Source organism: Hemitrygon akajei, chromosome 12 (assembly GCF_048418815.1).
Source record: "Hemitrygon akajei chromosome 12, sHemAka1.3, whole genome shotgun sequence".
Classification (NCBI taxonomy): Eukaryota; Metazoa; Chordata; class Chondrichthyes; order Myliobatiformes; family Dasyatidae; genus Hemitrygon; species Hemitrygon akajei.
The window spans coordinates 79,086,819-79,108,972 of NC_133135.1; the positions used below are offsets into that span (position 1 = coordinate 79,086,819).

Here is a 22,154-nt window from a genome sequence, read left to right on the forward strand (position 1 = left end):
GTATACTATAGCCAATGTACTTAATGTGTTATAATTTTTTAGATTTAAGATCCTATGCTCATTGAACTAAATCAATTTCATTTTTACATAATATTTATTTATACTCCCTAAAGCATCATTAACTGCCATAATCAAAACTAACTCAGTAAAGAGCACCAGATATAAAATAGACGCTTCTCCTGCACCAACTGAACTAAAAATAAAATCCTCTTTTACACTTGAGACCAGAAGACAAAGGGGCAGATTAGGCCATTTGGTCCATTAAGTCTATTCTGCCATTCGATCTTGGCTAATTTATTTTCCTTCTCAGTCCCATAGCCTTTGACAGCCTTACAAATTAAGAACTTCTCAACCTTTGCTTTAAATATGCCCAATGAATTGGCCTCCATAGCTGTCTGTTGCAATATATTCCACACATTCACCCCATCTGATGAAACTCCTCATCTTTTTTCTAAAAGGGCATCCTTCTATTCTGAGGTTTTGCCATCCGAATTTTCCTAGACTAAATTAATGTTCCCATGTTGTCCTTGTTAAGTACACCTCTAATTTCCTGTTTATTTTATTTTACAACTGTATCCATAATCACAGCTGTTTCAGGGCATTTAAACCAATCCCACAAATGTTTTCTGCCCCATCCAAATACATTTCACTTGATCTTCTGAGCAAGGTCCTTCTTCTGTTGACTTTACGTGTTTAATAAACACCCCTTCCTCTGTTTTGCCTCGATGTTCTTTTAAAACGAACTTCTCTATTATTTAACTCGTGCCTTGGTCATTAATTAACCATGTATCTGTAAAGGCTATTATATACATCCATTGTTTCTATTTTGCTATTATTAGGAGTGAAGTGTCAGTTCATTTTAAAAATACTCAAAAAAGATGTGCAATATTTGGGTGGATAGTGTTTACAGTGGGGTCTTATAATCGTCTTCCCTGTTCTCTAGAAGGCACTGTCCTTGGCAAACTTTTGTTATTACCTTTTTTTTGTTGATACTTTAGACTCTTGCATTTTGCCTACTATTGAAGTCTGTAATTTTTAGGTTGCAGGATTGCGATCAGAGATTTCCTTTCTAGATGAGCTGCCAACCTGCCCAAAGTGTCTGGGTTAATGGCGGCAGTGACCCTACTTTGCTCCTCCTGTCAGTAGAAACGTCTGTTCGACCTGTTTGTCAGAGGCTATTTGAGACTCTCACCATTAGCTTTTACCAACTATTCCCCCCTCCCTGCAATAGCAACCTTAAGGAACACCTTGAAACACAAAATAATTAATTAAATGTGTCTTTGACATTGGAAATATATGAATCTAAAATAGCCTATTCACTGGTTGGTTTCTTAATCTATTGATTTTCTTGTACATCTGATAAGTTCATCCTCCAAGCTATTTAGTAATTTGACTTTGTCAGTGGATAGTAAAATAATCTTGATCACGATAATTTGGCACCTAACTTTGCTGTAGTTCACTGGAATATCTATCATGCTATAATGATATTGAAAATAAGTAATTTAAAAATGCGTTGGGGTGCTAATAACCAGTAGCCAGGGAAATATGTGTACTCCTCTGCAATATCTCTTGCATAGAATTTCTTGTTTATTTATGTGATGAAAAGGTAGTTAATTTTCTACAGATGTATTATATTTGGACTCGTGAGCTGAAGGCTATTGTGTCCTGTTTAAAAAGGAAGGAAAAAATATTTTGTCAGATGTTAAAATAATTGTATTTCTAGAATGTTGTCGAAAAGTTCTCAGTAATCTCAGTAGGGGATTTTAGATGTTCTTTAATATTTTAAATGACATTCAGCAGTTTACTTACGAGCAATGGAACTGTAACAAGTCTTATGACAAGATTTTTTAGTAGTGACTTTAAATTTTCTGAGAATAGAAACTTTATCTTTTAAGATTCTTTGAAATTGTGTCTTTACAGCTCGTGGCTGGTTCTGGATATGATCTAGGCCTTATCAGACTCGATGAGTTTCCATTGAAATGTCCGAGAGGTCAGGCCAGAGCACAAAGGCAAAGGATGGGAAAACAAAGTATGCTACACTCAATCTTTTTAACACTTACAAAGGGAAGTCAATAGAAACTCAGAAAAATGCAGGTGAGTCTTGTGTAGAAATGCTTGTGCCCTTTTTTATCATTGGGCTCCCAAAGCCAGTGTTTAAGCATCTTCTCTTTTTTTTGGGGGGTACAGGTTTTTCCTTTATCAAGTCACCCTACAGTAATTCTGTTCCATCTTAAAGGGATACTTCTGGTCAATATGTCTATTATTACCATGGTGAAACTTGGAAAAACACATAGTGAGATGAGCACTTACCCTTTATTTAACAAGAATTAGTACACTGGAGCAGTGCAATTCTTTTTCTTAATTAGCCATTTTAAGACCAAAATCCTATAAAATCAAATGGAATCTTATGAAATAGTTATCATTTATTACAGGTCATGACTCGTTTGGGTGTGAACAAAAATACTTTAAAATTGAGGTCCAGTTCTGCTATGTCTTGTACAGAGATCTGCAAATGAGTTAATGAATGTAGTCATGATATTGAGAAATCAATTGAAAATTGTTAACAAAAAGTATTTGTGCAAAATAAAAGCTGTGTGTAGTTGATTCTTATTCCTGACCTTCATTTGGTCATTGCCTATAGTTGCAGCACGCCATGGATTGCAGAGCCTGGGAAAAGTGGCCAGCTCACGGCGCATACCACCACCCGCCAATCTTCCCAGCCTCAAAGCAGAAAACAAGGGAAATGATCCTAATGTGAATATTGTACCAAAGGATGGATCAGGATGGGTCACAAAATCAGAGCAACAGGAAGAAAGGTACAGACTGCATTGAATTTTACTGTTCTGCGTCAATTAAATCCATAAATTTTATTGCAGCTTCCAATATATGGAAATTTATTTTATCTGTAGTAAGATTTTCTTGTGATGCCTGTTATAAATCTAAGTATATAAAATATATTGGTTCTTTCTCTTAAAAAAAGAACTTATTAACATCTAACTTTTTTATGGTGGATCATCGTTGCCTCCTGAGATGAAACATCACCAGTCCACTGTCTTCTTCCATTGACAGCGGAGTTTTTAAGAATGATTGGTGTTTATTTTTTTTAGTTGCATTTGATATTATGACATTTAAATAATTTTGTTCTGAAGGAATAAGGAAGAAAATAGAAATGTTTTTGTCAGCAGTTACTTGGTCAAGTCAGTGCAATTTGAGTGGAATAGATTTGTATGAGAGCTAATATCAGTATTGTGATTTCAGTAGCATTGCCACAGAAGTCCAGGTACAAGAACCGCCGCAACCTAGCTCGGATCCCCCAGCTTCAAAAGCACCAGAGGCACCAGTTGTGAAAACCTGGGCCCAAACCAATAACAAGCATACTGGGCAAGGGGATGGTAAGTTTCTTCAAGATGGAGTTAATCAAAATTGTGTTAAGTAACATGCCCCGTACTTCTGTTGAAAATTGTTTTGTTTGTGTACAGTGATACAAGTGTGGTAATCTTGTTTTGGAACTATCTGTGAGGTATGTGAGTCAATGTCCGTTCTCTGTTTAATAAAGTACCCCTCCCCTGGTTTTGCCCAGATGTTCTTTTAAAAATAATATTACTGTATTACTTAACTCGTACCTTGTTCATTAATCAACCATGCCTCTGTAAAAGCTCTTGTATCCATCCATTGTTTGCTTTTACTAGGACTCACGGAAGTGTCAGTTTGGTTTTTTAAAAATGCTCAAAACAGCGTATGCAATATCTGGTAGATAGTGTTTACAGTAGTGTCTTCTAATCATTTTCCCTGTTCTCTAATTAGTAAAGCACTGTTCTTGAAAACTTTTGTTATTGTCTTGTCTTGCTGCTACTTTAGAGATTCTTGCCCATGCAGCAGACTCTCCCCTGTCCGCACAGCTGATGAATCCAAAATAATGGCAGAGATTGATTGTTTGGCACCAGCAACATCACAGGAGTTGACAGTCATTTGAGCATAACATAGGACTGCCTTTGGGACTCATGGTATACTCCCGAAGCCTTCCTCATGAGTGGGTATAGCCCAAAGGTAGCGGAGTTTTGAGATTAGAGTTTTCCTTGTAGATGAGCGGCCAAACACAGCTGACGAGCCCCACTTTCCCAAAGCGACTGGTTTTAAGGTTCAGTAACCCATCTTTGTCCCCTCTCATGTCAGTAGAAATGGTTCTGCTGGTCTTCAGAGACTGCATTTGCTTCAATTCATTCTAATTTGTTTCCCAGCTAGTAATGAACCTGGCAGTAACAACAAATCCCATCAACTTTACATTAGAATCCAGAAGGTTCATGTTTTTTGGTAACTTTTTTAGGCTACTATAAACTGTTTCCATCAGCATGTGGATTGTTTCTTGTTGATAAAGCTCATTTTTATCTTTTCACTCTCAACTCTATCACTTTGCATTAGGTTGGCAGCCATGGCAGGAAAGTTAGAATTGCTTTTTCTTGTGACACTATAAATTTGGGTACCTTTGCCCTAGATATCATTCAGCACTTTGTCTTGTCTTTCTAACTAATCCAAGCAAATCGTAGTCTCTATAAATGTTCAGCTGAGTTTAAAATCCTACATCCCTGTTCCTGCAACTTGCTTGTTACAATTCAGGCATATTCACTGTTCTATCACTTGGCCTCACCACCTCCAAAATTTCTTTGCCTGCATTTTTCCCAACCCAACTTCTGGGCCCTCCGTTGGTCAGTGTTGACCATGGCTATTAGATCCCAGTTGTCTACACCATATTCAAGCTGAGGCAGTACAATATGAAGAGCAAGCTGTTGCCAATGTAGCAGGCTCTCCTTCTCCACGCAGCTGATGAATTCAAAGTAATGGTAGAGGCAGATGTAGTTTGGCACTAGTGATGTCACAGGAGTTGACAGTCAGCATTAAACTCAACATAGGACTGCTTTAGGGACTTCAGCTCCTGAGTTTTCCTTGGGGTTTAGTCCTAAAGCCTTCCCCATAAGTGGATATAGCCACAAAGCACCGAAGGTTTGAGATCAGAGTTTTCCTACTAGACATCAGCCACAGTTGGCAGTGCTCGAGTCCCATCCACCAAAACATCGCAACCATTTCTTTGGTGTTCAACCAAAGGTATTCTGTCTTCCAGTGTATGAAACATCAACAGCCTGCTTCTCCTTTGATCCCATCTTGTAATCTTTGCTCTCTGACTCTAGCTTTCTATGTCTCTTACCCTGCCTTAGGTCCTCCTGAATTTTGACGTACATCAGACGAATTGTCTGGAAGGGATTATTTTGTAATTCCACACTTAATTGTGCTGTATTCTTACTTTCCACCTTTATTTTCTTATTTCTGCTATCTTTCTCATCAGCATCTGTGCCCTTGTTTCTTGGGGCATATCTAAGTTGAAGCCTGTATGAAAATATAAGTTAAAATTAAATGTTACTGGTATAATTGATTAGATTTTGAAAAACAAACGAAATACACAGAACTATTTGAGGCAAATTATGTTTATAATTTCTTTTTTTGGTATCTCAATTCAGGTATTCAAAGTTTAAACAGTCACTTCCAGCATGAGTTCCCAAGCCTGCAGGCAGCTGGGGATCAAGATAAAACTGTAAAAGAGTTGCCAGATGAGACTTTTGGATCTGGGCCCAGTTTACGTCCCCAATGTAGGTGTTCAAGTTTACAATTTTTCTAACTCTGTTGCCATCTTCTTGCATCTCTTGTAGCTTCCAAAGATCACTGGCTGCTTCCTGTCAGCTGGAGCATTAACATATGAATTTTCTTAGCTGTATTGACTTTACTGTTAACGTTGATGAGAAACAGATGGGGATTTTTCCTGTGCTAGAGTTCTTGTGAGCGTCTCCAGCTGATGAAAGCTGGAAATGTTCGGAGTATTAAGATCAGACCAAAATAAAAGGTGATGTTGACAGTAGTTTCATAGAACGATCCAGTGAACTACCAGTCTTCCAAGTTATGACAGGGTTTTATCCCTATGAATTCTTCATAATTGACAAATTGGAAATGCAACTGTGAACCAAGTTTCATACAGAAGATGATGCCTGCAGCTGGTAAATCCATCCTGCTGGTCTCCCAAATGTTTATTCTTGCGTATGGCTTTAAACATATGATGGGTGTTAAGCTGGGTAGCCCTGTGCACACTGTTGGATTATCAGGTCAGTATCATAACTTAATCTACATGTTCATTTTATTTTCAAAGTATATGTATGTCACCATATACCACCCTGAGAATAATTTTCTTGTGGGCATACTCATCAAACCTATAGAATAGTAACTATAAAAGCATCAATGAAAGATCAACCAGAGGCAACAAACTGTACAAATGCAAATATAAATAAATAGCAATAAATAATGAGAACAAGAGATAGAGTCCTTAAAGTGAGATCATTGGTTGTAGGAACATTTCATGATGGGGCAAGTGTAGTAATTTTAGTCTTTAAAAATTCTTTCCCCACCTATGTGTTTAAGCCTCAAAAAAAAAAGTTTGAGTTGCATGAAATCACAGTGACTTCAATAACTGAATACCTGATACCAGCAGAGCACATTTATTTTGAGAGATTTCATGTTATTCTGGGTTAGTACAACTCTCCAGACCTGTACAAGGCAGAGGTCAGCATATCTATTTGTTTGACTTGGAATTCCAAGTATAAAGGTTAGGAGAAAATGACAAATTGCTTAAATTTCACTTACACTTCAAAAAAAATTATTGTATTTTGCATCTTTAATGGATCTTGCTGTTCCTTGCCAGATTCCTGCAGTATGTGGTTGAACAATTCAGTTGGCTCTCCCCATATAGTTCAGGTTATTTACTTATTTCAAGATGCAGTGCAGAACAAACCCTTCTGGCCCAACGAGCCACACATCCCAGCAACCCACCTATTGAACTCTAGCCTAATCACAGGACAATTTACAATGACCAGTTAACCTACTAACCAGTATGTCTGGATTGTGGAAGGAAACTGGAGTACCCAGAGGAAACTCACTCGGTCACTTTGAGAATGTACAAATTCCTTACAGGCAGCACCAGAAGTGGACTCCAAACTCTGCCCTGAGGTGTAATAACGTCGTGCTAACTGCTATGCTACTGTGTATAGATGGAGATTGTGAGTCAACTAAAATTCCATACCAGCCACTGTAACACGGGCTATTTTTTTCTTGCAAATCTACGCTGATATTTTTGCTTCACACAAGTCTCCTCCAGCTCTGCATCATTTTACCCCATCAGGTTGTATTTTTTCCTGTCATGAATTACACAGCAGGCAGTCTCTACTTGGCAGTTTGAGCAAGTACTGTCCTGTGCAGTTGTGAAGAAATCAGATTGACCCTATTAAAACAAAAAAAAATTCAGGGGGATTTCCATTTTGGAAAGCTTGCAGCTATGTTGTAGTCTCATACAGTGGTGGTAGAAAGTTTGTGGACCCTGTAGAATTTTCTCTGTTTCTGCATGATCTAAAATGTGATTGAATCTTCACACAAGTTCTAAAACTGGTTAAAGAGAACCCAATTAAATAAATAACACAAAAGCACTATACTTCATTTATTTAATGAGAAAAAAAGATCCAATATTACATGTATTTGTTGGAAAAGTAAGAGAACCTGGGGTAATGCCTTTTACAAAAGCTTTTTGGAGTCAGGTGTTCCAATCAATGAGATGAGATTGGAGGTGTGGGTTGTAGAGGTGCCCTACCCTGCAAAAGAAACACAAAGTCGGGTCACTGGCAGAGCCTGCTCTTCTCCAGAAAGATCTGTTTATGTGCACCATGCCTCAATCAAAACAGCTTACAGGGACCTTGGATGAAGAATTATAGAGTTGCATGAAGCCGGAAAAGGCTACAAAAGCATTTCGGTCCACAGGAAGAGAAATTGCCTAGAAATGAAGGAAACTCAGTACTGTTGCTATTCTCCCTAGGGCATCCTACAAAGAGCACAGTGTGTAATGCTGAATGCTAAAGGAGGTGAAAAAGATCTCAAGGGTAACAGCAATGACCTGCAGAAATAATCTAGAACTTGCTAAAGTCTCTGTTCATGTGTCCACTATAAGAAAAACATTGAACAAGAATGGTGTTAATGGAAAGACACCACAGATGAAGCTGCTGCTCTCCCAAAAAAAAAATGTTACACATCTCAAGTTTGCAAAAGACCACCTGGGTGTTCCACAACACTTCTGGAGCAATGTTCTGTTGACAGCTGAGATGAAAGTTGAACTTTTTGGCAGCAATGCTCATTGCTATGTTTTGAGGGAAAAGGACAGTTTCCTCCCTATCCAAAAAAATAAAAACACACACAGGTTTGTAGCTTAATTGGCCACTCTAAAATCTACCAAGTTTGCAGGTGATAGAATCTTGGAACTTGATAGGAATATGTGGATAATAAAATGTGACTTTCTTGTAAGATGAATGTAAACAGGGTTTTATGGTCAGAATGGTGGGTTAAAGGGACAATTTCTATTCTGTACTTTTCTGATTCTAGGACTTCAGATACATTGAGGCTTCAGAGGAACAATCTGGGTGTGTTTCTAAATGATACCACTCGATACAATATAGAATTTAACTTACATTTTGTATCATACAGATGTTGCTACTTGGAGAGACGCTGGAGGAAAAACAGTGATGGAACAAGATGGAAAGCCCACTAATTTAGAAGATGGTGGGACCAGAATGCCAATGCCAGAACTGAATGATGGATTCAGGGGTCTTGATAAACGTGATATACGAGAAAAGACATCATTGCCTGTAACTAAGATAAATGGACAGCTGGTTATCTCAGCTGCACCACAATTTAGAGGAATAATGACACCGTATGTAAGTACTAATCCCTTGCTGTAAAGACGACTATATATGTACAGTGGCATGCAAAAGTTTGGGCACCCCATTCAAAATTTCTGTTACAGGGAATAGCTAATCAAGTAAAAGATGACCTGATTTCCAAAAGGCATAAAGTTAAAGATGACGCATTTCTTTAATATTTTAAGCACAGATTACTTTTTTATTTACATCTTTTACAGTCAAAATAACAAAAAAGGAAAAGGGCCCGAAGCAAAAGTTTGGGCACCCTGAATGGTCAGTACTTAATAACACCCCCTTTGGCAAGTATCACAGCTTGTAAACGCTTTCTGTAGCCAGCTAAGAGTCTTTCAATTCTTGTTTGGGGGAACGTCACGCATTCTTTCTTGAAAAAGGCTTTTTGTTCTGTGAGCTTCATGGGCCATCTTGCATGCACTGCTCTTTTAAGGTCTATCCACAGATTTTCAATGATGTTTAGGTCAGGGGACTGTGAGGGCCATGGCAAAACCTTCAGCTTGCACCTCTTGAGGTTGGCCATTGTAGATTTTGAGGTGTGTTCATGATCATTATCCTGTTGTGGAAGCCATCCTCTTTTCATCTTCAGATTTTTTACAGACAGTGGATGTTTGCTGGTATTTAATTGGATTCATTCTTTCCTCTACCAGTGAAATGTTCCCTGTGCCACTGGCTGCAATACAAGCCCAAAGCATGATCGATCCACCTCCGTGCTTAACAGTTGGAGAGGTGTTCTTTACATGAAATTCTGCACCCTTTTTTCTCCAAACATATCTTTGCTCATTGCGGCCAGAAAGTTCTATTTTAACTTCATCAGTCCACAGGACTTGTTTCCAAAATGCATCAGGCTTATTTAGATGTTCCTTTGCAAACTTCTGATGCTGAATTTCGTGGTGAGGATGCAGGAAAGGTTTTCTTCTGATGACTCTTCCATGAAGGTCATATTTGTGCAGGTGTCACTGCACAGTAGAATAGTAAACCACCACTCCAGAGTCTGCTAAATCTTCCTGAAGGTCCTTTGCAGTCAAACAGGGGTTTTGATTTGTCTTTCTAGCAATCCTACGAGCAGTTCTCTCAGAAAGTTTTCTTGGTCTTCCAGACCTTAACTTGACCTCCACCGTTCCTGTTAACTGCCATTTCTAAATTACATTACGAACTGAGGAAACGGCTACCTGAAAGCGCTTTGCTATCTTCTCACAGCCTTCTCCTGTTTTGTGGGAATCATTTACTTTAATTTTCAGAATGCTAGGCAGCTGTTTAGAGGAGCCCATGGCTGCTGATTGTTGGGACAAGGTTTGAGGAGTCAGTATTTATAAAGCTTTGAAATTTGCATCACCTGGCCTTTCCTAATGATGACTGTGAACAAGCCATAGCCCTAACAAGCTAATTAAGGTCTGAGACCTTGGTAAAAGTTATCTGAGAGCTCAAATCTCTTGGGGTGCCCAAACTTTTGCAGGTGCTCCTTTCCTTTTTTTCACTCTAAAATTGTACGAAACAAAGTAATACACTAATCTTACTTAAAATGTTGAAAAGAATGTTTCATCTTTAACTTTAAGACTTTTGGAGATCAGTTCGTCTTCTACTCACTTAACCATTCACAGTAACAGAAAGTTTGACCAGGGGTGCCCAAACTTTTGCATTAACTGTATAAAACTCTTCCCCCAGCCTGAAAAGGTGGTACCTCTGCATGTCTTCAAGATGTCTGACAAGTCTTGCAGAATAGTGAATACTTGATTCCAGGTTCTTTAGGAGAATTACGGGGTATTTTGTATGCTTTCAGTTGTGCAAGTGTACACTTGGCTGCTACCAGAAATGAGAGAAATCAGTTTTGTGAAAATACTGTAGGAAATCATAGGAAGGATTAGAGGACTAAAATTGAGCAGATGGTCAGAATTAGGAATGATGTCAACTGAATGATTAATAATGGTAAGAAAAGATTAATAATTAAGGCACACAAGTTCAAACTAATTTCTGAGCTAACTGAAGTTATGCTTTATACACTGACTTGTTATCTAGGGTGATTGGAACAGTGATAGAAGTCCTTTAATGGTAACATTCAAAATTAATATCTTTAAAAGTAGAAGCAAGAGAATTGCAGAACATGCAGTAAATGCAGGAGTGAGATGTTTGGTAGTTCCATCAAAGAGAACATGCATATTGGGCTAAATGGTGCTCAGCTATCCTCTTGTGTAGTTGTGTTGCAAGCATATCAGAAGTGAAGTAAGGCAGAGTCTGATGGATTGAAGGGAGAACAACAAGTTAAGTAAATTGATGGATTAAAGATGGAAAGAGAATTTGTTTTTTTTATTAGAGGCATATGTTGAATAAAAATGAGATTTTTGACATTTTGCTCAAAGGATGGTGCTTCTGACGGGTACTTAATTATTGGTTTTTTGTTTGGCAATGGTTATACTATGCAAGCTTATTGTTGGAAATAAGAGTTTTGAAAATATACAATGATATGTGAGATGTTGATCCTTGTTATTCATAGTGTAAAATGAAATCAACAAGATTAAGGCAGGATTGTATCCATTGAAAAATAGCAGAATTTTAAATTTCTTGGGCAAATTAAGAAAATTTTATATTCTATCTTCTCTTCAAAGAAATGCTTTAAATTATTTGATTTTTTTAACCAATCAATAACAATTAGAAAATGATGGTCAAACCTGCACTCAGCAGTGATTTACCTTTGAAACAGCTATGATCAAATTGCTTTCAGTAATATATGCTAGATGAGCCCACAAATTAATCAAGCAAATTATTTTTCAGACAAGTCAAAGGTGAAACAACACAAACTTATGCATTATTTTTCTTTATTATAAATGTACCCCTAATTTCCTTATGAAGGTTCAGCCACCTTTACTTTAAACAACTCCATGCCTTGGCTTTACAGTTCATCTCTTTAACAGTACTTATTCTTAGAATCACCTTTGCCATTTGCAATGCACCTACGAAATATCTTGAAAAACCTTGACCAAACGGAGAGCACTGTATAACTGAATCTTGTTCTCAAAGTCTACATCTTAAAAGCATTGTTTTCAATCACAATTGAATTAATGTAGGAAGTTAAAATTCAAATTTGAATTTATTAAGTATGAATGATTTTTCTCTCTTGTAAGTTGAACTATGAACATTTATGCAAGTGTTTGCTTTTTTCAGATGTCTTACCCACCTGCAAAAATGCAAGGGTCATATCGGTTACCATACCCAGCACCAAATACCAAGTAAGTATTCTACATTTTCAAAACATAGACAAAATTCATGCTTCTGAGGATAATAGAATAATTTTGTTTTCATAAAAAATGAAAAATTAGGGCAGCTGATCTTTGTACTTTTTTTCTGGATAAAACGATTACTGAGATTCCAGTGGTAGTTGCATTGGAAACCATAATTGCCTAAATTTTCAAATCTCAATGTGCTTGACATTTTAGTATTATTTTAGCATTAGTTTTAGATGCCCTTTTAAAGTAAGGGAATACTCTGTTAAGACTAGAAATACCTCCCTCTTTCATTCAAAAAAAACTGTTCACATTGAAAATTGAATAAGCTTAAGTCCACAGTTATGTACCATTAACAGTTCATTGCTCATGGTCTAAAACCATTGCCACATTTGTTTAGCAAGATGAAGGGCCAGGATTATGCATATATTATTAAGTATATGAACCAGATCCCCAGCTATGGGTAACTAGCCCCACTGCCTTATGGGCAGCCTTGAGAGAGATGAAGGCTACAGGAATAAACCCAGATAGAATATCTGGAATGGCTTGATGACTGGGCATCCCAGAATCTCCATACCTTCTGCCCAGGCTTGTGCCCTAGAGCGGTCATGTCAGTTTCACTCCATGGTCTTTTGAGATAGGTGGATGCTATCAATATCGAAGTTTAGACATCAGACTGCTTTTTATTTAACAAATGTAGAATATTATTCCATTTGATAAATTGTTTTTTTTCTCTTCTGTACATGCTGTGCTTTAATTAATTTAAACTCTGGATGTATTCATGGTGTAAAATGTATTTAACAGCCATTAAACTTGTTTTGACTTCTAATATCATTTAGGAACCAAGCTTCCGCAAGGCCAGGAAATACTCAGTGGGCTCTTGACCTCCTTGAAAGGCCCTCCATTATTAATGCAAATGATTTGAAGGAACTTGATAACCTGGATACTGAAGCAGATGATGGCTGGGCAGGTAAAACCATCAAATGTTGGATAAGTTTTCAGCAGAAGTCGAAATTGAGGAATTAAATTGAGTGTTTGTTCTATTCAGGGGCCCAATCTGAGGTGGATTACACTGAGAAGCTAAATTTCAGTGATGAAGATGAGGGAGGATCCACAGAAGGCAAAAATGAAAAGCGGTATGAATTATTTTCTAAATGGAGTACAAATTGTCAGCGTTTTAAAAACCTAATGGGTGGCCAGTTAAGATTTGAATTGTAACAAAAGTCCATCAGTTTTATTTCCATTTGAGTATAGCAGAATTTCTAGAGCCAATTCTATTTGATATTTAATGCTGTGAAATAATTATTTCTTCATTTTTGAAGTCCTCAGTGTTTTTAGTTTAATATTATTTAGTGCCATGATACATTTGATGATCCTCAAGTGCTTAATCTGAGTGTTTGCCCTGAGTGTTTGTATTTTAAACTGGTTGTAATAGATACAGGTTAAATTAAGGGGGAAGCACATGGCTTCAGTTTTCATTTCTGTCTATGTGAACAATACCATTCTCTTAATGTCTTCAGTCCATAAGACAAACAAGCAGCATTAGGCCATGCAGCTCATTGAGACTGTTCAACACTCCTCCATCACTGATTTATCCCTCTCAACCTCATTCTCCTGCCTTCTCTCTCTAACCTTTGTTGCCTATACTCATTAAGAACCTGCTTTAAATATACCCAATGACGTGGCCTCCACGGCCACGTGGCAACAAATTCAACAGATTACCACCCTCTGTTCTGAAGGGGTGTCCTTGTACTTTGAGGCTGTGCCAATTGGTCCTAGGCTCCCCCACCTTTGGAAGCAACCTCTCCATGTCCACTGTATCTAGGCCTTTCAGTATCCAATAAGTTTCAGTACAAGCTCACAGCCATCAGATACTCCTCGTGCGTTAATCGTTTCATTTCTGAAAACATTCTCGTGAATCTCCTTTGGATCTTCCCCATTGCAGCACACATTCTTATAGATAAGAGGCCCAAAATGCTGTCCAACCAAAGCCTGCATCCTTGCTTTTGTATTCTAGTCCTTTTGAAATAAATGCTAACACTGTATTTGCCTTCACTACCATCGACTCAACTTGCAAGTTAACCTTTAGGGAATCTTGCACAAGGACTCCCAAGAGGTCCCTTTGCACCTCTGAATTTTGAATTTGCTCCCAGTTTAAAAAGTAGTCTACACTTCTATTTCTTCTACTAAAGTGCATGATCGTGCACTTTTCTGCACAGTGTTCCATCTGCCAACTCTTTTGCCCATTCTCCTAATCTAAGTCCTGTAGACTCCATGGTTCCTCTACACTACATGCCCCTCCTCCTATATTTGTATCATCCAAGCATTGACATATAACATAAACTAAGTGGTCCCAACAATGACCCTTGCAGAATACCACTAGTCACCAGCAGACAACCTGAAAGTCCCCTTTATTCCTAGTCTTTGCTTCTTGCCAGTCAACCAATCTTCTATCCATGTTGGTATCTTTCCTGTAATACCATAGACTGTTTAGTAGCCTCATGCATGCCACCTTGTCGTAAGCCTTTTGAAAATCCAAGTAATTAGCATCCATTGGTTCTCCTTTATCTATCCTGCTTGTTATTTTCTCAAAGAAACCCGAAAGATTTGTCAGATAAGATTTCCCCTTCGTGTAACTATGCAGACTTTGGCCTATTTTATTATATGCCCCCAAGTACCCGGAAACTTCATCCTTCATATGGATTCCACCATCTCCCCAACCACTGAAGATAGGCTAACTGACCTATAATTTCTGATCTTTTACCTCCATCTCTTCTTAAAGAATGAAGTGACATTTGCAATTTTTCATTCCTCTGGAACTGTTTTAGTCTATTTGCATATTGATTAAGAAATTTGTATTGTTGCATATTTTTACATACACATCTCAGAACAGTAGCTTATATCTGAGTACAGATCTTGGTGAGAAGCATTCCTTTCTCAGCATTTTCTTTGAGACTTCTTTGTCAATAACAAAGTTGATAAACCACCTTTTTTGTGAAATAGTATTTTCTGTTTTCCTAATCTCCCTATCAAAGTCCTTTAATTTTATAAACTACAAATTTAGAGATTTTGGCAAATTTTATCTACGATAAATCATTGTAGAAGTTCCCGTTATAAATATTGACAAATAACTTGTGTTTATTGGCATTTTTATAGATATATTGAACAATTGTGGACTACACTGCAGCAAAAAATGTAGGGCTTTAATACTTATGTCTTAAGCATAATTTTTTTCCTGAATCTTGAACCCTAAGATTTTCTATTCTATCTTAATATTTTATACTTGAGGGAGTTTTGTTCTGTTCTTCCAAAGTAAGAATGTGATTTGATGCTGCAATTCTACCATGATTGTGTTTGTTTAAATATGTCCAAAGATCTGAGGTCCACATGAAAAGTATGAATTGCAGTTATTTGATCCATAACATTCTTAAATTGTAATTTGCTTGGCAGGGTAATGCCTTGAATTGCTGAATGTTTTTCCTTTCTCCCTCAAGTCTCAAGATGCTTATGTTCAGTTTTAATAGGTGATGTACTTATGATTTTAATTCCTCAGGTTACAGTTTCACTTCTAAATTGTGCTATTTTGTTCATCTAAGATTACAGATTCATTGCATGATTGCTGCATGATCTTAATCCTATACACGAGTTTTCTCCCTCTCCTTCAAATCTCAAAAGAGTAGCTTCTATTAAAAGGAGATTTGGTAGTTTAATCTGGAACCTCCAGTTATTTTGGCATGTTAACTGTGCTAAATGGGGCATACTCTGAAAACCTGGTGGATTGGGCATGGGTAGAGAGCTCCGGTAAAACTCGAGTCAATGATCAAGAGTAAGGACTCCAGTGATCAGAATAGTATGTATCACAAAAAAATTGTTGTGAATGTTTGATGGCTAGTCATCCTGGCTCCAGTTGTCACTCTGCAAGTTCCTCAGAGGCCTGTTCATTTCTACCTGTTTCATTAATGATCTTTCTTTCATTACAAGGCCAGAACTATTGATATTCACTGAATGCCATTACCAGTTCATTACCATTGGTAATTCAAGCTACCCATACCTGTATGCAGCAAATTGAGCTTAATATTCAGGCATGTTCAAATCCTCAAAATCAACAAATTTCAAAACTCTAGTTTGTTTTAATAATGGCTGTATAAAATAGCCAGTCAGCCCCATTAAAAACAATGTCCCTGAAATCATGCTTGCTAAGCCATGTTCAGATCAGGAAGGGTTCTGAGCTGCAGCTGTTGCTAGTATTTCTATACATGTACCACAGTGGAGGCTGAACGCTGCCAGGCAATATATAAATTTCATTTTATATCATTTGTGCAAAATTCTTCTCTTTAAGCAGCAGAAGAGTTAATGCATATTTCATTGATTAAAAGGCTTCACTGTCTGGCCTCTAAAGAACTAAAAGGACATTTTCCCCACTGCTAATGTGTAGTGTCCCATTTCTCTACCCCCTCTGGTCATCTATCTTAATATCCACCAAACTCCTGTAACCATCATTACTTGCCCAGGTGTTCTATCTCATTGCTCCCCAATGCCTCTTCCTGGATTGATGCAGTGGTAGGGGATTGGCAGAAGGCCATATCTAAACCATAGGATTTGCCAGTTGTCTCTTTAGTTGATCAAGGACCATTGGGCCAATAGTTTGCCTGACCCACCCCAAAGAAATACTGCAGTTTAATGTTATTTTAGGAATACACTTTTCCTGTTCTATGTGGTAGATAGAGTAAGCTTTATAGTTTGAGGTTTTAAAGTCAAATTGATTCTATTTTATGGAAATGCAACTGCTTTGAATTTGGAGGGCGGGGTTTGGAATGTGGAGCTGGCTATTAGGTTTAGGCTACATCCACACTACGCCAGATAAATCCGTAACCAAAGCTTTTTCTCTTCGTTTTTACCCTCCGTCCACACTAAAACGGCGTTTTCATCCCCCGAAACCGGAGCTTTTCAGAAACGCTTTCCAAGGTGGATATTTTTGAAAATGCTGCTTGGGCAGATCAGTGTGGACGGGGTAACCGGAGACTTTTGAAAACGCTGTCAGATGGCAGCGTGCTATTTCATTGTTTTCTTGAATGCAGCCTAACAATTTCAGAACAGACGGCAACGAGACTGAAGCCAGAAGAGTTAGAAATATACTCACCAAATACTTTGACCCATAACTTACTGAATAAATAAGTATACTGTACTCACTTTGCCGTTTTCTGTCCTTGCTTGTATGAAGGTGGTTTACCTATTTATGCAAGTACTTCTCTGACAATAGATGTGTAACAGCCTAATGTAACATTGTATGGAAATACAAGATTACACTGATGCAGACATGTTTTATACATTTAACAAGGTGCTTTATTAATGCAACAGAGTTAGTGAGTTTTTCAATGTTCATCGTCAGAAAGGTCATACTGTCTGTGAACTCCCTGTCGGTTGCCTCCGTAAGCTCCAGTATTTGTTGTTGTTTTTTTTTTCAGTTTTAAGTTCTCCTGCGCGAAAACCAACAGCTGTCCTTCGTAGTCTGTAACTACACAAACACGCACTTTTACGGCGAGATTCGCCGAAATCTCCGTTTCAATGTGGACAGAGATATTTTCAAAAACACATAGTGTGGACGCCTATTGTTTTTACCTGAAACCGGCGTTTTCAAAATTATCCAGTCTAGTGTGGATATAGCCTTTGGATTAGTGTTTTGGAGACTACTAAAGTTTTATTTCTTTGCATGGTTACAGTGCTGAGCAGATCGCCAAAGCAGAAAGCCTAGGATCAAGAACTGAGAGTCCTGATGTCCGGAAAGAAACAGAGTGTCCTGTTGGTAAAGATACAGCTGTTGAGCGTGCAACATTACAAACAGCTCCACTTTCACCGAACAACAGTTCTCCAAATAGAGACCCACAGTCAGATCGCCAGGTAATTAAGTTCAGAACTCCTTGATTGTGTGACACTAGGTAAAATATGCGGTCTTGTCATTCTTCAAGATCATAATTTATTGAGCCCATGAATATGTTGACGTATTCCCCTGAACGTGCAATTTTTGAGTCATGTACTTTCTCATATGTACACTCCTGAAACCCATAACATGTTCAACATGATATCCTATCATTACTATGGTTAATAATAAAAAGCTTCTGTGTCATTCAACATAGCCCTTCATGACTTTTGTCATTGGTATATTTTTGTAACTTCCTCTTTAAGAAACATTTTGTTTCACTGTTCATGTTTCTTTGTGAGTGCAGTTGATGATCAAAGTAAAATGTTTGTTTTACTCCAGTCTCTAGAAATGTCCATAGAGTCTGGATTGCAAGCCTCCTAGACCACAAGTTACATCCTGGTGTTGTATTGGATAAGAGTAGATCTTTAAATTTCCTTATGTTGGAATGGAAGGTATTTGCAAGAGCAAAGCAGGCTGGCACTTTTGTCACATACTTTTGTTCCATTTTCTTAAATGTTAAGACGGGTCAGGTTGTTCAACAACTTCTAACTTGTCCATTTCAGCTCTGTGTATATCATTTTCCCCCCATTTGAAGGGACTTAATCGCTTTAAAGTGCACAGTTTTGAATAAAATGCTAATAGTTGTTTATTCTGTAGGAGTTTGGACGGACATCATTGCAAACTGCAGCACGAGACTTGCGAGGACTAGGAAATGTTTCTGTTAATCAGAAACCAGCTTCCCAGGTAACCTAAAGAACAAAGCAGTACAGAAAAAAGTGCAACATACTATATTATAATTAAGTTACTATAAAAAAATTTATTGTAAAATGACATGTTAATTTTGAGTTACTGAAGAGTGACTTAAATGTACTTTTTCTCCAATTAAATCACAGCACCTACCTCCCAGTCGTCAAATTGGGCCAGGAAAGCATCCTATCAAACCTCTATTACCTTGTGATGGTGATGAAGCTTGGCGACAAAGAAGAAAGGCCTCAAATTCTGATGTTTCTGCTGCAGTTGAAAGAGCTCGGAAAAGACGTGAGGAGGAGGAGAGGCGAATGGAGGAGCAGAGGTTAGCAGCTTGTGCAGCAAAACTCAAAAAACTTGATGAGAAGTTTGGAATTCAAGAAAAAAAGGCAAAGGAAAATGAAAAAGAAAAAGCAAAGATGAAAGAGAAGGTGCAACCGGAAAAGGAAATCAAAGAAGAACAGCAGAAGGAACAGGAAAAGGAGCAACAGAAGGAAACAATAAAAGAACAGGAAAAAGCAAAGGAGCAACTGGAGGAGTCGGCAAAGATCGAAAACCATCAGCAAAAGGAAGAGGAACTATCAGAGGTAAATGAGGAGAAAAAAGAGGTGGAAAAGGAACAACCACTGGAAAAAGAGAAAGCACGGCAACAAGAGACTGAAGAGGCAAAGGATTGCCCACAGGAAAAGGAGGAAAATACAAATGAAGGAGAGGGAGAGGGAGAGGTTGAAAAAATCATGGAAGAGCCGTGTAATGAGTCTGTTTTCAAAGACCAGCAAACAGAGAATGAGAGCAGCACTCAAACTGAATCAGGTACTTAATTTTCAGAAGAAAATGTGGGTAGATTAATGTAGTTAAATATTTAGGAAACTCTTAATATTGAACTATGTTGAAATAAAAACATGCTATCTGAAGCTTAGAGGCGTGGAGTGGAGCTAAGGGATGACGATAGAGTGGCATAAATAGGATGGTCAGGATCTTGGTCCCACATAATGGTAGCAAAAACAAGAGAGCATAGGTTTAAGGCAAGAGGTGGGAGTTTCAAAAGGGGTTTGAGTTGAAGGATTTTTCTCCCACATCCAGAATGAGAGATATCTGAAACTTACTGCCCAGAGGTTTTCATGGAATCAGAGATGACCACTATATATTTTAAGTTATTTATACAGGCAAGGCACACAGAATATGGATGTAATGCAGGAATTGGGAGTAATATATATAGGCTAAAGTCTGTATGAACATATAGGGAAAATTCCCCATGACTGTTTGGTCCAGTGATATTTTACTGACAAGATCTGAGATTTTATTTCCTGATAGGAGGCGAGGTATTATTTTATGAGCTGGTTCTAGATTGGGAAGGCAATAGAAAATTGATTTTTGAAGTTTCTTCTAAAATAGTACTGCATTCTGTAGCCCATTTTCAAATATTTAACTGGGATTATCTTATTTAGTCTTTTAGATTATTTCTCTATCAGTCATTTAACATAAGACGGAAGACTAAAAGGTATAGGAGCAGAGTTAGCCCACTGGTCTGCTCTGCTTGGCTTCCAGTCTAGAATGAGGTTGTTCTGTCATGACCCTTTGGGGGAAAAGACAGAGAGACTTACTGTTTTAAGTGAAATGTATTCCAGGATGCTTGGGTAACTTGGTCTCAGACTTCAATAAAGACATCAGTGGAGGTAAGAGTTGATCACATAGTACCAGTTGACCCCTTACTCTTGAGATTTTGAAAACTTACTTAGAAGCAAGAGAAGGCTCCTTGTGTCTACTCAAGCACTTTAGCAATGTGGCCAAGGCACCATTTTTCTACATTAACCATATATTCCTCAATTTCAGTGTGGTAAGCAATTGTTGCACTTCTATTGTGTTTAGGGTAAAGAGAGCAGATTTGCATACTGTATTCCAAGGTTGTAATTGAGCCTTGGTGAGACTATTCTTACACTCATCTGTTTGCAATAGAAGTTTATCTAAATTGCCTGCTGTATCTGTATGAACATATGTATGTACTTCAGTGATTTGTGACTTTCTAAACACCACTCTCTAACAAACAACATTCTGTTTGTTTTTATAATTTCCAAAATTGATGACCTCATATTTTGCAGTCTGCCATTTTGTTTTCCCTAAGTTGCCCTGAAGCCCCTCTACCTTTTTAACAGGCCACACTGCTTTGCAGCTTTGTAACAACAGTGGTGGAATTATTGCACTTGGTCCCCTTTATCAAAAATACTGATGCATGCACTAAAGAGCTGGAGCACCCAATGCTAGCCTACTCTACCAGCAGCAATATTCTCAAAGCATCTTACTCCTCTTGATGTTGTTTCAAAAAGATGCCACTTGTTATTCTAAACATGAGTGAATATGGGCCTGTTCTGCTCAGTTTTTTATGAGGCAACTTCCTTGTCCTAGTAGTTAATCTAATAAATCTTTGCCGTATATCTTTCCATAAATAAGGGAGTGCACTGTATTCTGGGTGATCTTGTTGCCACAAACGGTCCTGTACACATTCCATTGGTATTAACGACAACATCACATTTGTTTCCTTGCGTTCTGTTAATCTTGTAGATGTCTACATTACTCAAAAAAGCAGCATTGAAGAGTCTGGCAATATTTAAATAATACTCTTCTATACATGCTTCAAAAATAGATAACCACCTTTGCTGTTATTTGTTATATAAGGCTATAAGACATAGGTGCAGAATTAGGCCATTCAGACCAAGTCTGCTTCGCTGTTACATCATGGCTGATTTATTATTCCTCTCAACACCATTCTCTTGCCTTTACCCCATTACATCTGACGTCCTTATTAATCAAAAACCTATCAACCTCCAACTTAAATATACCCAATCACTTTTCCTGCAGAGTCAATGAATTGCACAGATTCGCCACTGTCTGGCTAAAGGACTTTTTCCTAATCTCTGTTCTAAATGGACATCTGTCAATTCTGAGGCTATACTCTCTGGTCCTAGACTCCCCTACTTTAGGCAACATCTTCTCCACATTTACTCTATCTAGGCCTTTCAATATTAGGTAGGTTCCAGTAAGATCCTCCCCTCATTCTTCTAAACTCCAGCGAGTACAGGCCCCAGAGCTATCAAAAGCTCCTCATATGTTAACCTCTTCGTTCCTGGGATCATTCTCATGAACCTCCTCTGGGCCTTTTCCAATGGCGGCACATCTTTTCTTAAAAGGGGCCCAAAACTGTTCAAATACTCCATGTGGTCTGACCAATCCTTTATAAAGCCTCAGCATTATAGTCTTGCTTTTGTATTCTAGTCCTTTCAAAATGAATGCTAGCATTGCATTTGCCTCCTTTACCACCAACAAGTTAACATTTAGGCAATCCTGCACAAGGACTTACGATTCTTTTGTACCTCGATTTTTGAATTTTCTTTCCATTTAGAAAATAGTTCATGCCTTTATTCCTTCTGCCAAAATACATGACCGTGTACTTCCTACACTATATTCCATCTGCTACTTCTTTGC

The 22,154-nt window shown here is 37.9% G+C and overlaps 1 protein-coding gene across 13 annotated transcripts in view; it reads left to right on the top strand.

Annotated features, from left to right (window-relative positions):
- Nucleotides 1-22,154, top strand: part of prrc2c (proline-rich coiled-coil 2C) — a 98,971-nt gene that overhangs the window by 33,204 nt on the left and 43,613 nt on the right. For 11 of the 13 annotated variants that reach the window (XM_073063569.1, XM_073063562.1, XM_073063570.1 and 8 more), the window contains exons 2-12: nucleotides 1,921-2,094; nucleotides 2,642-2,816; nucleotides 3,259-3,392; nucleotides 5,511-5,639; nucleotides 8,563-8,792; nucleotides 11,949-12,013; nucleotides 12,847-12,977; nucleotides 13,056-13,143; nucleotides 17,728-17,905; nucleotides 18,585-18,671; nucleotides 18,821-19,487. In XM_073063569.1, the coding sequence (XP_072919670.1) occupies nucleotides 1,980-2,094; nucleotides 2,642-2,816; nucleotides 3,259-3,392; nucleotides 5,511-5,639; nucleotides 8,563-8,792; nucleotides 11,949-12,013; nucleotides 12,847-12,977; nucleotides 13,056-13,143; nucleotides 17,728-17,905; nucleotides 18,585-18,671; nucleotides 18,821-19,487 (1,999 nt within the window). In that variant the 5' untranslated portion in view covers nucleotides 1,921-1,979. The remainder of the gene's footprint in view (nucleotides 1-1,920; nucleotides 2,095-2,641; nucleotides 2,817-3,258; nucleotides 3,393-5,510; nucleotides 5,640-8,562; nucleotides 8,793-11,948; nucleotides 12,014-12,846; nucleotides 12,978-13,055; nucleotides 13,144-17,727; nucleotides 17,906-18,584; nucleotides 18,672-18,820; nucleotides 19,488-22,154) is intronic. The other 2 variants (XM_073063563.1, XM_073063572.1) reach the window with 1 other exon arrangement.